General features: G+C 36.7%; 1 protein-coding gene across 10 annotated transcripts in view; it reads right to left on the bottom strand.

The window, feature by feature from the left end:
- syne1b (spectrin repeat containing, nuclear envelope 1b) overlaps positions 1 to 22,177 on the bottom strand; it is a 119,820-nt gene that overhangs the window by 85,478 nt on the left and 12,165 nt on the right. For all 10 annotated transcript variants that reach the window (XM_082143165.1, XM_082143171.1, XM_082143163.1 and 7 more), the window contains 20 exons: positions 17,302 to 17,397; positions 17,067 to 17,150; positions 14,387 to 14,479; positions 14,113 to 14,291; positions 13,762 to 13,958; positions 11,814 to 11,920; positions 10,324 to 10,431; positions 9,998 to 10,135; positions 8,852 to 9,016; positions 8,651 to 8,763; positions 6,435 to 6,603; positions 6,247 to 6,343; positions 4,573 to 4,775; positions 4,314 to 4,478; positions 3,980 to 4,132; positions 3,085 to 3,228; positions 2,834 to 3,001; positions 2,008 to 2,166; positions 804 to 968; positions 521 to 655 (listed from right to left, as the gene is read on the bottom strand). In XM_082143165.1, coding sequence (XP_081999291.1) covers positions 521 to 655; positions 804 to 968; positions 2,008 to 2,166; positions 2,834 to 3,001; positions 3,085 to 3,228; positions 3,980 to 4,132; positions 4,314 to 4,478; positions 4,573 to 4,775; positions 6,247 to 6,343; positions 6,435 to 6,603; positions 8,651 to 8,763; positions 8,852 to 9,016; positions 9,998 to 10,135; positions 10,324 to 10,431; positions 11,814 to 11,920; positions 13,762 to 13,958; positions 14,113 to 14,291; positions 14,387 to 14,479; positions 17,067 to 17,150; positions 17,302 to 17,397 — 2,838 coding nt within the window. The remainder of the gene's footprint in view (positions 1 to 520; positions 656 to 803; positions 969 to 2,007; positions 2,167 to 2,833; positions 3,002 to 3,084; positions 3,229 to 3,979; positions 4,133 to 4,313; positions 4,479 to 4,572; positions 4,776 to 6,246; positions 6,344 to 6,434; positions 6,604 to 8,650; positions 8,764 to 8,851; positions 9,017 to 9,997; positions 10,136 to 10,323; positions 10,432 to 11,813; positions 11,921 to 13,761; positions 13,959 to 14,112; positions 14,292 to 14,386; positions 14,480 to 17,066; positions 17,151 to 17,301; positions 17,398 to 22,177) is intronic.

The following is a 22,177-nucleotide window of genomic DNA, read 5'->3' as shown; positions in this document are numbered from 1 at the left end:
TCCAATTAAATTCAACTAGTTTTTTTCCTCATGTTTTCAAGCTATAGTTTATAGCCACATCAGACCACTTAAAAACCCTTACTGATCCTAATTGAAGCCATTTTGAATGTTTGACCATTTGAAAGAGAGTTAGCATACTTTTTAAAAAGATAAGCATGTTTTACATTGATTCTGGGTTAAATATGACCATTGGTTAACCCCTTCAGGTGTGAAAAGCCCATAATAGCAACCATATTATCAATATATAGGCCACCAATCGAAACATTTACTTAAAGGAAAATAACTTTAATGTATGTTAATGTATGAATCCTGCAGATAAAGTAACATGATAATATTGTTATGCAACTATAACTGTTCCATTTATAAAATATATTTAATAAAAACCGTTCAGTATAGAAGACAGACAGACAGACAGACAGACAGACAGACAGACAGACAGACAGACAGACAGATAGACAGATAGATAGATAGATAGATAGATAGATAGATAGATAGATAGATAGATAGATAGCTCTCTAACCTTCCACTGTTTGTGCAGTTTCCTGACTGTTTCCTGTAGATTCTGTTGTTCTTGCTCTGGTAGAATATCTGTGAGTTCATCACAGGCTTTAAGAAACGCATTGAGGATTCTCTGATCCAGCTGCCCAAAGAACTCCTGCAGGGCATTCAATAGAAGCATTATGAAATCATGTCAGCTTTAAAATTTCTCCGCTCATTTCCTTCTAGAGACCAAATTATGTTCAAACTCTGCTATCGGCCTATTTGCCGAGCACTAGAACAGACTGTTGGGATTCATTTCTCACAGTGTGCTTTTTCAGAAGGTCCTCTGGGTTTCCTCTCTCAGTCATGGAGCTGCGAGCTATTTTCAGAACCTTCTCCAGCTCCACACGAGACTCCTCAAATCTCTTCATCAGGCTGCTGTTCGCCTCCACGTGTCGCTTCCATTCTGTGGTTTCTTTTACCATGCCCTTTTTGAGAGAAAGCGTACAAAAACACACATGTAGGCACAATTGAAACATCAATTGTTTCTCTCAAATGGACGACTACTGCCTAATTCACCTGATCTTCAGATTCTCATTCAGAATAAAAGAGATCTCAAACTATGCTCAGATTTACCAAGCTACCAAAGTTTGCAATCAATAGTCATTCTTGTGTATAAGACATCTTACACCCGGCGTAATGCGGCGCCAAACGCGATGTAAGTGTTTTTTGCTAGTTTCAGCCCAACGCAGTTATCATTTTCACGTCCTGCGTCATGTTGTTTAAATAGCAAATGCATTTGTGCCCATTTGTGCGCCCATGGGCGTGCTGGTCTGAAAACGAGGTGTGTTCTGGCGCATTGTTGGTGCCTTGCTATTTTGAGGCAACAGAAATAGACCAACTGAAACCTGGTCTAAAGTCAATGGCGCAATATACTGGTATATTTTTTTGTTATTTAAAGAGCACGTTAGTAATGTGCGCCTATAGGCAGGTCCCGAGCGCACGCGCGTACACTCTGCTTATTACACACACAGGGACAGCAGCACACAAACATGCCAAATATTAAAATAAAAGGATTACAATGTAAAAGATTATTATTGTGTACATAAAGATATGGTGGAATCCGGCTTGTCCCATAGATGGTCTGCTTGCGCACTTTAACCTTGCGCACGAGCAGTTCCGTTTGCGCTCTGGAGACGGCTTCGGTCTTTCCACTATCAAATTCCGTCATGTAAATAGCGAATCTGCCATGGCGCGAGCGCAACTGGCATTTAAAGAGAATGGGAGATGAAACTCTGATTGGTTTAATGCACGTAAATCCCAAAACACACCCATTACTCATTATGAGAATAGGGACAACCCTTTTAGACCATGCGCCTGGCGAGCCGACCATTTTTCCCGTCGTTAAACTAGCGAAAGTGGATTCGGACACGCCCTAAGTGAACTTCTGCCGTGCGCTTTAGACCATGCGCTTAGATCATTAAAATAGGGCCCATGATGTTCTTCTTTCATCGGTGCAGTTCCCACCTGTGAAGAGGCCTGAAGCTCGGTGATTCGCCTCTCCAGCAATGACGTGTCCAGGTGTTTTAGGTTCTTACTGGTGTCCAATGATTTCAGAATGACCTGATGGTTTTTATCAATCACTGACAGACACTTTTTACAGCTCTGCTGATAGGTCACCAGCTCCTGATAATTGTATAAAAAGAGAGAGAATTAATGGCAAATACATTTTAATACATGGCAAAGTGCTTTAAAAATCTTGATGCCTGTCCACACCGATTTGGATGCAAATAAAGGAAACAAAGGCACAAAATATCCAATTTTTTTTAAACAAAACTATTTAACGGACAATTTTCAAAAAAATGTGGATCCCTGAATAAATTGTTTGACTAGAGAGTCAATGTTGGGCAAAATATTTAATTTGTTATTACACAAACAGTTTTTACCAGAGTTTTTATTAGTTTTTATTAATATATTGAATTATTATTTTATTATTTTAATTTAAAGTAATTTAGTTGTGTTTTTGTCATTTTATTTAGTTTTAGTTTTTTTATATATTTATGTCGTTTTTTAATCATTTTTATTTCAGGGTTAGGGTTAGTACATCAAGCTAAACTAAAAGTTTTTTTAGATTTTATTTTATTTCGGCTAACATTTATCTTTTTCAAGTACTTGTTTTAGTTTTAGTTTCGTACTTTTCAGTATTGAATGATATATTACTTATACTTTTGTTTAAAATCTTGCAATTCATTTTTTTTTTGGTAAACAGGCCTTTAAGGTGGTGCAAACAGTATTACAGGGCTTTAAGGTATGAATGTATAATGACCCGTGCAACTCATAGGTCTTTAGTCACCTGACACTTCTGCTTGAAGTCTCCTGGAGCCTCGGAGTCCCGGGAGGAAGTGATGCGGCTCGCCTTCTCCAGCGACTGGTAGAACCCAGTGATATGTTTCTCCATCTCCTCTAATGGAGGCAGCATGGCCTGGGAGTCCCTCAGCAGGGGCAGAATTCTCTCTCTTATCTGAACCAGACATTGAGGTATAATGTGAGACGGTGTGATTATGGTTTAATGTGGCAGTTCATGGGGAAATACAGGGCAGGCACCTTGCTGAGCTCATCCTTGATGTTTGCCATGTTAGCCAGCATCTGAGCGATCTCCTCCTCTGTGATGTCTTTGGTCAGCTGCTGCGCGTTACGCGTGGCCGACTTGTACGCCGCCTCCATGGACGGCACTTTGTGCTTGATGTCCTACGAGAAATTGGTTGATATTTATATGATCTCTAGCTCTAATGATACTGCAACAAAGAGCATTATTCTTTGTGATATAAACTGCATAAAATTAATGTATTATGTGCACTAACATTATTCATGTATTATGTGCACTAAGATTCAAAAGTTTGGGCCAGTAACATTTTAAAAATATATATATTTCAGCAAGGATGCATTAAGTGACATTTTTCAATTTTAGACTGTTACAAAAATATATATATTCCAAATAAATACTGTTCTTTTGAACTTTCTATTTATCAGAAATTTCCATTAAGATATTAAACAGCACAACTGTTTTCAACATTGATAATAATATTTCTTGAGCAGCAAATCATCATATTAGAATGATTTCTGAAGGATCATGTGACACTGAAGACTGGAGTAATGACGCTGAAAATTCAGTTTTGCCATCACAGATTTCATTTTAAAATATATTAAACTAGAAAACAATTATTTGAAGCTGTAATCATCTTTCACAATATTCCTGTTTTACTGTATTATTGATTAAATAAATGCAGCCTTGGTGAGAAGAAGAGATTTCTTTAAAAAAACATTGAAAAATCTTACCAACCCCAAACTTTTGAACAGTATTTTACATAAGTCTGTAAGCCAGCTGGTCAAAATTCACAAAAAAAGAGATTTTATCACTAAAGGGGGTTATTCTGTAATTGACCAATCAGAATCAAGTATTTCAGAGAGCCAGGTAGAAAGCTTTGTGAACTCTGATTACCTCAACGTCTTGAAGATGTGTCCTTATGTTCAGAAATGAAACTTGAACTGGTGTGTTCATCCTCTCATTGGCCGTGTCAATAAACGCTTTTAAAGCGTCAATCCCATCGTCATAATCCTTCCTCAGTTTGTCCACTTCATCGGCTCTTGCATACTAAGAAAAATATATATATTATCAGAATTAAGTTTACACCAACATGAACATCTACATTATTTCTTAAAAGTGATGATTGTGAGGAAAACAGTCATGAAAAACTGTCATGAAACCATTACTTGAAGCATATAAATAGACGCTTACGATCAGAAATCCTTAAATGTGATGCCACTTGTCTTACATGTTTGACTTTAACAAACAGCTCTCTCCATCTGCCGTTGAGAAGGAGCAGCTGCTGTTTGAGTTCTCGGGACACAGTCTCATCACACGTCTCAATCAGGAAGTTTCCAGCATCGTTCATGTCCATGTGTTGCTGAATCCAGAGTGGAAGACTGCGGAAAAACTCCTACAGAAGAATTCACACTGTTTAAATACGCAAGAGCTGTTCGACGTTTATCCCGACGCATTTCATCTAAAAGTCACAAACTTTGACAACACACCCGTTTGTCGCACTCGGACTGGTTGAGCATCTTCTCGGCGTCCTCCAGCCAGGCCTGCAGGCTGGCCACTGTGCTGCTGTACTTCTCCCAGTTGCAGATCACCTCCTCCAGCATGCTTCGGACGCTGCGCACCTCCACTGACAGGTTCTTCCACTGCGCTGTTGCATCGCTCAGAAACTTATTCATCCCTTCTACCTCTTCAACTGAATGAAAATCACATTATGAATAAAAAACGTAATTAATAATAAAGTATTGAATGTATAAAACAAATGCATTTCTGAATCTGATTTCTGAGGTACACAAGAAGTGCATATCAATCCCTAGAGTCAAGCAGATGTGCACTGTTGCGGATTAGAGCATCAGCTAATTCAAGTGAACTGCCAGTAGCTGTTACTAGAAGTGAAATCACTGTAATGTGAGGTTAAACACTTGTGCACAGTCAGTCTAGATCACTCACATTATCTAAGCAGTCACTATGTTACAGAATACTCTGGTTCCTCTAAAGACACCTCTCATGATGATTTTACACTCTACAATATGAAAATGGTTAGGCCACATTACTACACCTGAAATGTTACCTTTGTATTCAAAGTGAATCTGTTTTTGAAACCGTCACAAACATATCCAGGGCATATTTCTTGCCATTTTCAAAAGAATAAAATGAAGAAATAAAATGTTGATATATACAGTAAATGTTGATATTGATATATACATATAATTGCGATTAATCACATCTAACATAAACGTTTTTTTTTTATTATTATATTAGTGCTGTCAAATCAATTAATCCCAATTTATCGCATCTAACATAAACGTTTCTGTATATATATATATATCAGTGCTGTCAAATCGATTCATCGCGATTAACTGCATCTAACATAAACATTTCAATAAATATATACATATATATATATACATATATTGCATTACAGTAATGATAATATTACTATTACAATTATTTTTGCTAATATTACTAATATATTATGACAATGTTACATTTTAAAGAAATGGAGATATATATACACAGTAGTAAAAAAAAACAACTGTAGCTATATTTTTTCCTTTTTTGCCAAATAATTTTGTAAGATAAATACCAGAACCAAGTTTAGTGTTTTGTTCTTCCCTTATTTAAAATATTTAAACTAAGATATTTCTCTTATATTTTGATGGTTTAATCAAATTTGTAGGATCCTTAAAAACAAATATCCTCTTTTGGCCACTACTTTATATATACACACACTGTCACATACTATATACAGTTATAAAGTTTGGTCAGTAAGATTTTTTTAATGTTTCTGAAAGAAGTCTCTTGTGCTTATGCAGAAAAGAATGTGACAACGCAAAATAGGTCTAAAAATAGGCTTCGTTTTCATTATGCAAAATATAACTTTTTTTCACTCTTGATTTTGGGGTGAAATATGACCTGAACATTCATTTGTGACAAATGAGAGCCAAGTGTAATTTTGAGTGAGAAATAATTATTAGTCCAGAGCACTTGTTTCGCCACTGAAATGATGGTTTAAAGGATGCTTGACAGAATGAGGCTGCCAGATCACAAAGCAAGAGGCTCATTTCGGCTGCTAGAGTTCAGAATTACTGCCAGGGAATGATTATAAAAAGCTGCATGAATCTCCAGCCTCAGGGGAAAATGGATGAAAGTGAGATCGGTCTTACCTGAAGCCCCAGATTTCAAGTAGGTGTCTGCAGCTTGTTTCAGAGTCTGAAACGTGGTTTCATATTGCTCAAAGAACTTATGGCCTTCAATGAACACCTGTGAGTAAATGAGCGAATGTGATATGTTAGCTGAATCTTTTTTATAAAGCAGATTTAAAAGAGTTTATTAAGTAAGCTGGAGGGCGTACAATATAATTTTGCAGAAGAAGCTCCACTGAGTCCCGTCGGCCGTATTTAATGATCCAGGATTTGAGCTTTGACTCCGCCAGCATAAGAAAAGCCATGAGACGATACTTCATCTCCCAGAATTCAAATTTAATTAGATGGACGTGAGATGATGTGGAAACAAAATTAAACCTGTGAAAACATGAAACAGCAGTAAATATAGCAGTAATCGATGAGATTTAAGACCTTAGTATTTAAAGTAGGGCTGTCAATCGATTAAAAAATGTAATCGCGATTAATCGCATGATTGTCATGAGTTAACTCGCGATTAATCGCAATTCATCGCACATTTTTTATTTGTTCTAAATGTACCTTAAATTAAAACTTTTCAAGTTTGTAATACTCTAAATCAACATGGGCATGGATAAATATGGATGCTTATGCTTTATGCAAATGTATGTTTATTATTGAAACCATAGTCAACATAGAGCATGAAGACAAGACATGTTTCAAAGGTCATAGATGTTTTTCAAAGAACTTGTTCATGTCTATTAGACACATGTAGAAAGAACAAAGAAATACCAGGTTCCCATTATTCTCTTTCTTTGCACTGAGCAATTTACTAACACAAACATGTTTAGATTTTTGCATGACAGGGCAGCTCTTCTGAAAATGCTAAATGTACATTTATTATTTATTATTAAATTAGTTTGTCTCTCTCTGTGCCCATTTTAATGAAGCTAAATTCAGAATAAAACTGCTTTCATTGGTATATTTTACTGTTTGTTTTGTCAAACAACGGAATGAATATGAAATAGTGACTGAAACGCGACCCATTAAGACATAACCAGCTCTCCCTTCCAAGACGTTAATCTGCACAAAAATCCTGATAATCGAGCCGTTGTCTGATGAAATCAAATACACATAAGATAAAGACAATATTTGTGTTGTGATTTCGGCTATACTTGCATGTAAAATTAGAGAAGCAACATCATATCTGTGTTTAACTGAATTAAATCGCTGCTCCTCTCTGCCGCGCGTGCACGCGAGAGAGAGAGAGAGAGAGAGAGAGAGAGGTGCGCGCGCGTGCTGGGAGAGCAGTACCGGCGATTCTCAGAAACTAAATAAGGTTTGGGCGCTTTTTTGAATGGAAAAAATCGCTAAAGGGGTCTGCAATGTCGCTAAGTTGGCAACACTGTATCTCCATTTCTCCAACTAGGGGTTGGGCCACGGGTCAAACAGAAAACACGCGCTGCGTTAATCGCCTGTTAAAAAAATTAGTGCCGTTAATATGATTTTGTGTTAACTCGTTATTAACGCGCTAACTTTGACAGCACTAATTTAAAGTCAACATGAAACAAAAAAATTATAATTTATTAATAAATGTTGCTGGTCTTATTGTGCATTATTCATTATTAGTTTGTTGTCTTCAAAATGTGATGACATTTTTCACCTCTGAAAAGACTTGAATGTAACAAAAGTTACGTGTCGTTTTATAAAACTCGCTGGCATGTTGCTAGAGAGTTCTGGGTGGTTTCTAGGGCATTGCTATGTGGTTACTAGATGGACTTTGGGTGGTTGCTAGGGCATTGCTATGTGGTTACTAGAGGTACTCTGGGTGGTTACTAGGGATTCTCTGGCTGATGTTCTGAGTGGTGTTCTGTGTGGTTGTGAGCAAATTGCTATGTTATTGCTAGAGGTGCCCTGGGTGGTTGCCAGGGCGTTGCTATGTGGTTGCAGAGTTGTTCCACATGTTCTGAGTGGTTGTGAGCATATTGCTATTTGGTTACTAGGGGTATTATGTGGTTGCTAGGGCATTGCCATATGGTTGCAGAGTTGTTCCACATGTTGAGCACATTGCTATGTGGTTACTAGGGGTACTATGTGGTTGCTAGGGTGTTTCTATGTGGCTGCAGACTTGCTCCACATGTTCTGAGTGGTCGTGAGCACATTGATATGTGGTTACTTAGGGTACTATGTGGTTGCTAGGGTGTTGCTGTGTGGCTGTAGAGTTGTTCCACATGTTCTAAATGGTTGTGAACACATTGCTATTTGGTTGCTAGGGATGCTCTAGGTAGTTGCTAGGTTGTTCTGGGTGGTTGCTAGGTGGCTAAAGTCAAAGTCTATTTGATGTTCTGAGCTCTAAAGCTCTCTACATCACATAATGGACATTAAATGCAATGCAAATGCTGTTTCATGTTGCTTATAAACAGTGAAACCTAAGTTCATCAGAGTTGACCTTTCTGCCATGTCCTGAAGCTGCTCTGGTGGAACCGGGACGCCGTTTACTGATCGGTCTCTGTGAATCTGTTGAAATGTCTGTCTGTGTCCCTCCAAATTCTTCAACACCTCCTATACAGAAAACAAACCAATTCTAATTTTAGGAGAACAGTGATCGGAGCAAGTCCCTCAAGAAATAAAAATAAGTTCTTGCACCTACCTTGTGCTGTTCTAGTTTTCTGTGTATGATGTTGGCTGTCTCGTCATGGGCCTGTTGAATCGGTACGTCCTCTCTCAGGGAAAGTTCTGCCCGATGCAGCCAGGCTCCGATCACTCCCAGAGGGCCCGGCATAGACTTGTCCAGATGGATGTGCCAGTCTAAGAGCTGCACAAACCACAAAAATGCATAGCAAAATTCAAAAGGAGAGATCTGTTTTTAATGCCGCTCACTGTTTGTGAGGACCCTTCAAGCTGTCAAGAGTCTGGCCAGATCTGGCAACTCTATGGACTTCTCTGTTCCTTTGAACAAAACAGTCTCTGTGTGTCTGTCCTCTTTCCTCAGTAATGAACCCCGCATCCACGGTCTACGCTCCAATTCACACTTAATTACAGCTAATGACAACTAGACAAGTGCACACTCATTTATTCTCACATCAGCAACAGTTCAGAATTTAAGTAAAAACAATTTTCAGACATAATCAAAATCATAGAGAATTTATGTACAAAAAAAATAAGAGTTCATATTTACAATCTCCAGCTTAAGTTAAAGCATTCTATACAAATATTAACAAGCACTCTTTTTGCTCTTTAATGCAGTAAATGAGTTTATGTAAGAAAATAACATATTTATCCATTGTATAAATAGGTTAATTTTTAAATATGTATTGTGATTTTATTTGATTATTAGTGATATTTAAGTGATTCTTGTGATATGTTTATCTTAAGATGATAAGATGTGTGTTAATTTTCTCTTCTCAAAAATTGCATTTGTGCATCACTATCCACATTTTCAAACTTGGAATAATGAAATTAGTTATACGGCACGGCACATGCAACAACCAAAGCCCTTCAGTATCATAGACAAAACCTGAGATTATAAGAGCTGCGGTGGTGGGGACATTTTAAGTGAATCAGTCTGTTTGTCACACAAAGCAATAGTACAACTTCTGACTACTTTCATGGTGCTTTTTTGTCATTTATGGTGCAATTTCCCAATTTATTTTCATTGTATAACAAGTGTCATGAACATAATGCTAAACATCCCCATTTGCATTCCATTAAAAAATTATGTAAATAGAGTAAATAATGACAGAATTGTACTTTTTGGGTGAACAAACTCTTGAATTACATTTGGCAAAGCACATACCCTAACAGACACATGATCCCAGGACTGTTTGACCACTGCCTGATCCACTGACAGTTTGCCGTCCCTGTGTACCGGCTGCAGGAGAGACTCGATCTGTTTCTTTCTCATCTCATACTGCACACGGAAGCTCTTAAAGGCCTGTAGTCAAAACCAGAAGGATGGGGCAGCACTAAATACATCTGAACTGACAGCAAACTCACAACTCATTTCAAATGCAAAGAGTTAAGCCAATCTTATTAGATCTTATTTACATGTAGAGGTTCTAAAAGCAGCAAAAACAGCCTGTTTAATTCTAAAGATCATAGAAGTAAAACGGTCAGCTTTACCTGATATTTGTCAGTGAGACTCTCTTCAGATCCCTGTGCACGCAGAATATCTCTCTCTAGCTGATCCAGCCAGATCTTCACCTCCCTCAGCACCTTGCGTTCCTCTTTCTGTGCACATCAGACAGAAAGAAACAACCATTTATCACTCGTTTAGCAGATATTCAGCAAGAGACCCACAGCAAGTAACACAGCAGTGTGAAACAGTGAAAAACAGAAGAGAGTCCAATCCCAAAGAAGAGGGAAGAAGTTGAATAGATTTAACTATTTTGTATTATTTTGTAACACACAATACAGAGCTATTATGACCCTATTTATTAATACCACATACCTCAAGCATTAGCTCAATATCTTGTGGATCATACTGTCCAGGAGAGCAAAGGCACATCAAGAGATGTAAACACAACACAGTCAAGACGTTAGCAAGATAAAAGCCAGAGAAAGAGAGGAAACAAGCAAAGAGCATCCATCCACCGCAGAAAGGCCATTCTCAGGAAACAGTGACATTTGTGTGTTGTATGTTTATCCAATTCTTACTACTCATATAATTAACATGATACTGAACTTATTTGGGAATTTAATTTTGTTCAGTGTTATATTATACTAGTTCATGTAAGATTATATATATATATATATATATATATATATATATATATATATATATATATATATATATATATAGTATTTTACAGAAAAAGCATCAGAATACTAAAGGCAAAAGATGTGGTGCTAAGGCCATTATTAGAATTTTTGTGCACTAATCTTTTTATTATTCAACCCTGATGTTCTGGGTGTTTTTGTGTTAACAAAAAGCATGTTTTGAGAGACATATCATGAGTTATTCATTTTATTCCTAGTCTTAATGTGTGATTCATAGCCCTTACAGAATAAAAAACATGAATTTCCCATGTTTCCCACATGTGATCACGTGGATTTCACATGGGAACTGATCCAAAACCACATTTCCCATGTGCAAAGTATCTGTTTCACATGTGACCACATGTGTTTTTGCACTTGTGAAATTCATGTTGTTTTTATGTTTTACTCAATTATCTATTTAAAATTATTAGTATTTAAACTCTTGAAATGTAATAACTTTGTGGTAGGGTTGTAATTACGTTTCCTATAATTTTACAGCACATATGGCATAATCTCTTGAGAATGTCCCATACACTAAATGAACCTCATGCAGGCGAGACGAAATCGGCTCTTACCTGTAGAGCTGGGATAGAGAGAGCGAATGTAGGAATGGAACGAACCAGCTACAAATGCGCACAGTGAGTGACACAGACAGAGAGACAGAGTGAGCACACGGAGCAATGCATTATGGGTGTGATGCGAGAGTCAAAGGCTCCTTGAATGGATTCCACATTGTGATTGACTACAGTAAATGGTTAGTGACTAATGAGCAAGCACTACAGCAGTGACTGCATTAAATAACAACAGCAAGCGGCTAGTGTATTTTTAGCTTGCGCATAAGCACTAAATCGTACCTCTTGCTGTCCATCTGTCTCGGACTGGTGAGGATCTGGGTAGTGCTTCAGGAACTGAGCTACATATGTCATTATGGATTTCTCATCAGGCTTGTCCACATCCACATCTGCAAGAAAAACAAACACAAAGTTGGAGGTTTGAACCCCACAAGGGGAAATGCTTGAGGTGTTAGCATTGTGCTAATTATCTATCCATATGCATGCACATAGTTTTAGTTTTACTAATGTAAATTTGTATTGTAGATTGGTATTCTTTCTTACAGGATTTGAAGCTTACCAAAACCAAAAATAGTGCAAACCAATGTACATAAGTTGATGAAAATATCAAAAGAAAAATATATACATTACCGTTCAAAAGACTGGGGTCAGAAAGATTTAGGGATTTTTAAAAATAAATAAATTATTATATTCACCAAGAACATATTAAATTGATCAAAAGTGACTTTAAAGACATTTATAATGTTACAAAAGATTTATATTTCAATTAAATGCTGTTCTTTTGAACTTTATACAATATTCATAAAAGGATTCTGAAAAAAAGACATGATTTCTGAAGGATCATGTGACACTGAAGACTGGAGTAATGATGCTGAAAATTCAGCTTTGCCACAGAAAAAAAAAAAACATTTTAAAATGTATTACAACAGAAAACAGTTATTTTAAATTATAATAATATTTTACAATATTAATTTTTTTCCTGTATTTTTAATCAAACAAATGCAGTCTTGGTGAGCAGAAGAGAAAAATCTTACCGACCCCAAACTTTTGCTATGTGTATGACAAAAGAAAAAAATGTAAGGTAAAAATAATAATAGTAAATAATAAGGAGGCAAATGGAAATAAGGAAAATAAATACTAACCATCAATTCTCAAAACTCTTACAATGCCCTAGAAACCACCCAGAATGAGGGTTACTAGGGCATTGCAAGAATCAGAAAACCATAGCAATGGCTCAGTAATGGAAGAACGTTCAAACATCAAATCTGCTCAAGTATTCAAACTACAAACTGCATAAGACTATTTAAGCTGTTTTAATCTTTCAGAAAAAGAATTTCCTCAAGCTAACATTCAACGAAACTGTCAAAAACATTCAACAAAAACATTTTGAAAAAAATCTAGTTAAAAATGGCAATGTTCTATTGTGCCATTGTGTAAAAGAAACAGAACAAAAATGCACCGTTGATATAGAACATTGTTAGTCTTTGCATTGATTATAAAGATAACTCACTGGTTCAACACACAAAGTAAATCATCAGGTGTTCCATAGACTTCATGTATTAGACGATCCATTGACCTGAAGAGCCAAATTAGGCTTTTTATAGCCTCTTCAAAGGCATTCTGCCAGATCACATCATGATGTCATGCTATTCTACATCTGATCAGGCCTGATGTAATGCTTGAATAGCAGCATGACCTATATAAGAAACTATAACAGCATCTGTCTGTAATGAGGCCTGATGATGACGGATCCCCAGTATAATTATGCAGTGTCTATTCACATCAAACTCAAAACTAATAAGTGGCTCTTCAACAGCACAACAGATCATTGACTAAATCTACATTATTATTGTTATGAAATCACGCGCTTTACCCCTACACTATTGCTACTGTTGACAATTCAGCGTTTTCCGTCATTTTGTCTGGCTCATCCAAACATCAGTGGGCGGAGTTAGTGTAGATAGCCTCTGCCAACAAGGCGGGCTATTTGCACTTAGTGTAAACTATAATAACCCTGTATATATCATAGTAATGAATGATTCCCATATTAATATACCATGGTATTTGAATGGTACTCCAACGTAATTTAAAGAATGGCCTTCAATTACCATTATACATCACCTAAAAAACATGGTATTTCCATGTCCAAAAACCATGGTGCAATTTTGTGACGTTGTCCATCTGAAAAGAAATTGGAGAGAATTTGGAGAAAAATAAGTTGTATCTGTACCTTCAGGATCTAGTAAACGTGGTATTCCCAGGTCATTCTCCGCAATACTGAACGCCTCTTCCAGATTCTCACGATTGCTTCTCTTTCTCACGACATCCATGTCCACGAGCTCCGGTCGAATGGCATAAATAACAGAATGGAAGGCCACACCACTGCGCCAACTAGGACCGAAGTCTTTAACTTCAATCCCAAGACGCCTTGCAAGAAGAAATAACGACTTATTAGGGGCCTTATTAACAATTAGACCTATTTTTATACACCGTTCTCCTTGGTTAACATATCTATTACAGATGGTCAGTTCGCTTTGTATTTATTCTGAAATATTCGTTCAATTGACAAAAAATGGCATACTTGGTCGCTGTGTTTTGGACCCATCTGAGCATGGCTCTTTTGGCGTTGCCCTGAAACTTGGTGACCCCCTTGCGTTTCATGGGTGGGCTGCCCGTCTCTGAGCTGGCCATGCTGTCCACCGAAGACGCACTGCTGGATAAAGCCTGAAGGGCTTGAAGATTACTGGTCAACTCCTCAATCTGCAAAAGTTTGCGAAGACAGACCCTTAAAATACAGATATACATAGACGCGTGACAATTTTCCAGATCCTACGATCATAATTGGCAAACATTACCTGGAAATAGAGGATAATGGTCCATATCAGCCCCAAGACAATGGATGGACGTCCATCAGCGATGTCAGTGGCATTTATATTGACTAGTTTGATCTGTAAAATAAGTATTTATCAGGTTAGAAACTCTGACTAAATCATTTAAAGATACCAATGCTACAATATACACATAATCCACAGATCTGAGATCAGGCAAACAAGCCAGTCTAAACCAGCACTACCTGCTGATGAATCGTGCAGGATAAAACCAGGAACGTGCATTAAGAAAAGTAAATAGGGTCCATTTTGATATTGACTTTAATAAAATCAAGCAGCCAGACTTATTCCCTTCTTGAGGAATAGGCCAATGTGAATGCACAGGGAATATGAGGAACATGTGAGTGAATAGAGAAAACTGCAATTTGCTCATGGTCAGCCAGTCATGGACATCATAAGAGATGCTGTAAAAAAACAAACAAGCTTTCTAAAAATAATTGCAGCTCTTTCAGCCAGTAGCACCAACAGCAGAGATCGGTAAATAATGAAGCTGCTCACTGCATACGGTACGCATCATCAAATGCAGGTATGCGTAACAAGAGCAGGTGTTTGTGAGAACTGTGACTAGGAGAAGTACTGACCGGAGACCCTCGGTACACAGACTGAGACGAGACATGATAAGAGAGAGGACACAGTTAGGAAAACACTATGATGACAAATACCGGGCTGGGACATATGGACATATTCAATGATCAGATATGACTGAGGATTAGGCTGGATTGTTCCTACTGTGCAGTTCAACACTACCACCATTCAACAGTTTCGGGTCAGTAAGATTTTTTTTTTTTTTATGTATACTACAGCATGCATAAATCAATCAAAATGATATGATTTGTGGTAACGATAAATGGTAACGATAAAGACATTTAAAATTCTAGTTCAAATAAATGCTGTTCTTTCGAACTTTTTATTCATCAAAAAAAGAATCCTGAAAAAAAAATCATGGTTTCATAAAAACATTAAAGTGCACAACTGTTTAGAACATAGATAACAATAAGAAATGTTTCTTGAGCAGCAAATCAGCGTATTGATGATTTCTGAAGGATCATGTGACATAATATTTCACAATCTTACTTTTTTAGTGTATTTTTAATCAAATAAATGCAGCCTTAAACAGCATAAGAGACTTCTTGCAAAAACATTTTTTTAATATTACAGACCCCAAACTTTTGAACAGTACGGTATATATTGGATAAAATACGAAACAAAAAAAAACTCAAAGATTGAAATTATATTCGTTTTTCTTATATCACAATAAAGTTAAAATAGTGTTACATTTTAAAACATTTCACTATTTCTTTTTTTTTTTGAGCGGATGTTGCCAACATCAAAAAGGAAAATATTTCAAATCAAAAATATAAAACAATATTCTAATTGGCAATTAATTCATACATTTTTCTTCTATGTCATATCTTTTATAAAAATCCCTTTATCAGAAAATGCTTAATTACATGGAAGTGACAAACAAAAACACAAAAATGCAGTATTGTCAATGGATTTGATGGATTTTGAGATGTTTTGAGGTGTTAGTTGGTTTGTGTCACACTAAAGCCCCTTCCACACAGAGCGTTGATCCCAGGAAATTGCCATAAAATTGCAAGAGTGCCTTCTGTGTGAACGCAAACATGGGGACCTAGTAACATTGCCGGGATCAGGACCAATGCCATCAGGGGTGTGTCGAAGTGATGACGCTGAAGCTGAGATCGTTCGCCAGCTTAGTGGAACGGTACGTGATGCGCTAATTTACCATTGAATTAAAAAAAAATGCACAAGCTTGGTTTCGCAGATTATTTTGTTACATGACTCTGGAATAGTCTTCCTGATACTGTTCGTTGCTCAGACTCGCTCTCCCAGTTTAAAACTAGATTAAAGTCGCATCTCTTCAGCCTGGCATTCATATAATATTTTTAATCTTACAGTTCAAAATACAATCCGGTCTCTAGCTCATAAATGCCAGAGGAGAACTGGCCCCCGACTGAGCCTGGGTTCTCCCAAGGTTTTTTTTTTCTCCATTAGGTCACCTGATGGAGTTTTAGGACACCATTAGGTCACTTGATGGAGTTTTTCGGTTCCTTGCCACTGATGCCTTTGGCTTGCTCAGTTGGGGATATGTTGGGGATATTTTGGGGATATTTAATTTAATTTTATCAATCAATAAATTCCACTTGAAACAAACCTTGTTGTATTATTTTAATTTAATACTGTGAAGCTGCTTTGATACAATCTGTATTGTGAAAAGCGCTATACAAATATACTTGACTTGACTTGACATGTCACATCCTGAACCAAAACATTATCAAAGTGTGAAAGGGGCTTAAAACATTTACCATGATTGATCGAATTACACAAATCAGTTTTAGATCAACATTTCAAAAGATTCTGTCAAATCCTCACCCAGAAATAACTAACTTTAGCTCTTTATTACCATCCTTTTCAATTATTGTCCTTGCCTGATTTTGACCAGAGCATATCTCTGGAATATCCTTTTATAGTAATACTTCTTTAAATGAACACAAGCTAATTCATTTTTAAAAGACAGAGTTTGAAAGGTGCTGCAGAACAGGAGTGACTCGGCTGGGAGTGTTACACAGAATATCACCATTTAATGAAGACAGATGAGATCACCAGTGTTCATAGGGTCACCTACCTTCCTTCCCTCCAGGAACTTAAGAGCAGTGCCGATGTTGGACACCCAGTGGATCCTTTTGAGTTGGCGGCCCTGTTCGCATGGCTGCAGGGAAATAAGAGAGGTTTATCAGGAGCAGAAATGAGCCCATCATCTCGGCATTAAACAGACATTGAAGGCTGACACACGCCAGCTGCTCCTGTGCTGAATGCAGAGGTTTCACAAAGGGATAATCTGCAGATATTGCATCACTTACTAATCTCTGTCCAGACAGCACCTCTAACAGAGCCAGCAGTTTCACCCCATCCTTGATGTCCTCAAAGAGGTCGTTGACTTCAAACGGAGGTTTGTGCTGGAAATGGACAAAAAGAAGAGAGGGAAAAAAGATTAAATTAATTAACTCTTTGAATACAAATGTGTTGGACGCTTTATGCCATTGTGCTATGGTGTTCTCGCTATAATTTATTCTACTTTTAGTTTAATTCTACTTTATTCTTTTTCTACTTTATAAGTCGGTTTAGATCATCTGCTGAATAAATGCATATGAATGCTTTTAGGTCCGTCCCACTTCATTCCCAGAGGAATTAAAATGTATTGCTCAGAAGATACTATTTCATACAGTAGCTCAGCATAAAGTATAACAAGTTGTCACAGATATATCTCAAAAAAGTTCCTTTGGAGAAATAAAAATAGAAATCTATGAATACTGAAACACACTTTTTTATTTTTCCCTCTCACATCACGCTTTAACCAAACTTGTCATGTATCCGATTCCGAACACACAAAGACTGAAACTACAAGCTGTGCAGGCAGATGAAACTACAAACACACACACACACACACACGCACACACACACACACATAAACTTTATTTTCAAAAGCACATGCAAATTTATTTTTCAGTATCATATTCATACCGTTCAAATATTTGGGTTCAGTATGATTTTTTGGTTACACTTTATTTTAAGGTGTGCGTGTTACAGTGTAATTATACATTTAAGTACTGACTAATAATAATTATAATGTACTTACTATAGGGTTAGGGTTAGGATTAGGGTGTGGTTTAGGTTAGATGTATGTAATTAAGCACAATTTATAGTAATTACTACAGTAACTACATGTAACGTGTGTAACAAAGACACTGTAAAATAAAGTGTTTTTTAAATAAATTAATACGTTTATTCAGGAAAGACACACTAAACTGATCAAACAAGTGACAGAAAAAACATTTATAATGTTACTTAAGATTTCTATTTCAAATAAATGCTGTTCTTTGAACTTTCTATTCCTCAAAGAATCTTGAATTATTTTTTTATCACAGATTCAACAAAAATATGAAGCAGCACAACGTTCAAAATAATATTGATAATAATAGTAATCGTTTCTTGAGCAGCATATTAATCATATTAGAATGATTTCTGAAGGATCATGTGACATAAGACTGGAGGAACGATGCTTAAAAACTAGCTTTGCATCACAGAGATTACATTTTTTTTTTTTATATATTCAAATAGAAAACAGTAACTCTCAAATGTACAAATATTTAACAATATTGCTGTATTTATTGTATTTCTGTAAAAATAAATGCAGTCTTGGTGAGCAGAAGAGGCTTCTTTTAAAAACATTAACAAAAATCTTACCAACCCCAAACTTAGTGTACCAATGTAGTAATACTCTCTAATAACTGCATTATCATTATGCTACTGTACCATATTTGTAAGGGCAAGCACTATCCTGAGGTATATAGACATGATTCAGACAGGAGTTTAGAGTGAGAATCCCTAATCAGCTGCTCCTGTACAAAAATCATAAAAAGTGCAAATCTGCTTTAAAATATTAAAGGAAATGGACACAATAGGAAAAGATAACAGGGAAGTCAGAGGTCAAACAAAAATAGACAAAACTTTCCATCACGAAAGTAATGTGCAAACACATGCTTTGGTCATGCTGACTAATGAGAAAATAAAGGAAGCAAGAAATGCAAATCTAGATTATAAATATTAAATAAAACATCACAAAAAAATAGCTGAACAGACGGACCCACACACTCTCAGACAGCGTATTGCAGACATGAAGCATTACATGGCATATTCTGCAGCTCGGTTAATATGCAGAGAGCGTGTGCTTTCTGTACAGCATGGACTGCAGTGGACCCACTCGCTGCACACATTACGGGGATTCTTCAAGCTCTTCGTAGCCTTGCTTTGAACTGTTGTGCAGCAGATTGTGTGGAACAAAAGGCCCCTCAGTGCAATCTGCACTGACTGGAATACTTAAACCCACCATTTGTGTCAGATTATCCTCTCTTTGTGTGCTGCAAAGTGCCACGTCACCAAAGCAACTAATCACGCATAATGAGGAGAGAGGGAGGGGCAACAACACACACAGCATCTCACAACAGCTTTAAGTTTCCAAGATGTGGGTCATTATACAAAACCATGTGACTTCAACAATGGATTGCTGATGTCATCATTTACTATGTGCAATTTAAGCCATTTCCGCTACCAACCACATCAATAAAAATATAGTAACTTCCTTTTATTTTCAAATGTATTTTCATGAGGATGGATTTTTTTGGGAAAAACAAACCCTGTTTTTCTAACTTCTCTTCACTGTATTAGCAAATGCACTTTGTTAAAGACATTTTGAAATAAAGGCCAGTCTTATGTCTTTAGTTTTGTATATGCATATTTTTAGATTTAGATTGACATAAAAGTTGTTCAAGTATTGTTTAAGTATCTCTCATAAAAAAACTATTCCATATGTCATTATTTGTTTACTGATGTAAACTAGTAATGTTTCCTTTAAAAAAATGATCAGTTATCAATTAATCTGATTTGTTATGTTTATGTTTGTCAGTAGGGGATGAACATAAAAGTTATTCTGATTTTGTATAGTACTGATTATTGAAAAATTGACATTTGTAGAAATGTTAAATTAATCTGTAAAATGGTCATCCTCAATATTTCTCTCAGCATAATTTTTACCCAATAAATTATGTATTATATCATGTAAATGGACCCTAAAATACTTCACATTATGGCAGTAAATTGGGTTGCAAATGTTAACTTTAAAGAAATCAGTTATCTGACAGAATCTATAATCTTCAAAAAATCTGAAATTAAAAACTTTTTCAAATTAATCACTTTCTCAAAATGTAAAATGCACCCATATAATGCTGACCAAGGCTTGACTGATTGTATCTGAAATGATCTTGCTAATGCTCTGTTGCTGATTCTTAATCACACCATCTGAAATCACCAGGCACACATGTCAAAGACCTCAGGAGCGAAGCATGCTTCTTCCCACTGAGAATTGTTCCAGCCCCTCTCGACGACCATCTGCACATACCTACAGTGTCCAAGACCAAGACTTCCCAGAAACACACTTGTCTCTATAAGCATATTCAATCCACATTTCCACATAACGCAAGTTGCGTTCAGGAGAAATATCTCAACGATGTTGAATGTAACAAAGTACGATAGAATGTCTCTGTCCAGTTAAAACGCTTTCACCTGTCAGACATAAGTGTCTGTCCCATGCCAATATCTTAACAAGACAAGGGACACAACATGCCAACACAGATTCTCTGACTTGTAAACAGAGGAAGTGGACTCTGACAAAAAGTAGCAAACAAACCAAAAGCCCTGCATCCTGCATCCATGACATTTTAAATCTCATAATTATGATTTTTGATATCATAATTTTGACTTTTAGGTTTTAGGTGACATCATTATGACATAAAAATGTATTTTATGTCATATAATTATGACTTATACTTTCAAGTAGAGCTATTCAAGTCTTTTTATATTGTGCAGCCTTACTTTTTTACATCATAATTTTGACTTTTATATTTTAGGTGACATAATTATGTCAATTTCATCTTTTGATGTCATAACTATGGCATTATAAACATTACTATAAATATGATTTACCAAAGCATGTTTTTATGTGGAGTCTTTAATGCTCAGCGTACTAACACAAGATCACCCACTCGTCTTGGCCATGGCAGTTGGACGCCATCACAACACAGCATTCATCCTCAAAGCACACGGCACAAACAGCGCCCTTCATGATTTTTATTAGAGTATTACAGCATTACGCCCCCTCACTCACTGTTTACTGTCCAGACAACCAACAGCCTTTAATCATCTGAGCTTTACTCAGTTACACAGACATTTGCCCTTTAGAGTCATTATGACATTAGGCTACAAAACTAATCACATGGACCATTCGCTATTCAAGGATGATGGGTCAGGAAGACAGGAGGACGGTAACACAGCCATCACTGCTTAAGATGGTGGTGTGTTCCCTCAGAGTAAAATCAGCATCAGCTGTCTAGCATTATATACTCATTTAGTGGCTGTCGGATTGCACGATATTGGGAAAAATCTGACATTGTGATATTTCGTTTTTTTGCGATATATGTTGCAACATGAAAACAATTTCACCAGGGGCCTCATATATAAAAAAAAATGTTGATTTCATCCTAAAAGTGTGAGTCCGCACAAAAGCTAGATTTTGTGTACGCACAAACGTTTTCAGATTTATGCGCCAGAACCTGCGCAAAATTCCCTTTATAAAACCCAAGTCAGCGGAAGATTGTGCGCACATGCATCTCCACCCCGTCTCCTTCCTGAAATAATCACATATGGAGCTTACAAAGCCTAGTTTTATATGCATAACGGCATCTGCATATCATTTCCATGCATGTTCCCATCCATGTGATACTTGTTTACCGATACAAGACATGTGTGTATATGAGATATGTAGACATACACAGATATACTAAAGACAGCAGCAGGTTTATTAAGCTGTTGTCACTTTAAGAGCTAATGCACGGATCCAATATAATGATACGCATCCGGAATTCAGTGTTTGCGTGGTCAGCTCAACTCTGTGTGTGCGCACAGAAAACAATGTGCGAGATCCGAATTGAGATCTCTTTTGCATCTTCTTGCACTAAAATGGTTTAAAATTGCTTGAATGTTTAAACTGATAGGACCTTACACATGTGCAAATGATAAACTTTTACTCTATGATGGTTAAACTTTGCAATAAATCCAAGAATCACGTATGTTTCGAACCGCGGGGACCGGTCCGTACGGATCAACTATACGATCCCTATACTT

This window comes from Leuciscus leuciscus (assembly GCF_965113295.1).
Source record: "Leuciscus leuciscus genome assembly, chromosome: 17".
In the NCBI taxonomy this organism is placed as follows: Eukaryota; Metazoa; Chordata; class Actinopteri; order Cypriniformes; family Leuciscidae; genus Leuciscus; species Leuciscus leuciscus.
The sequence above is the reverse complement of the archived record's forward strand: the minus strand, read 5'-3'. Positions and strand labels throughout refer to the sequence as shown.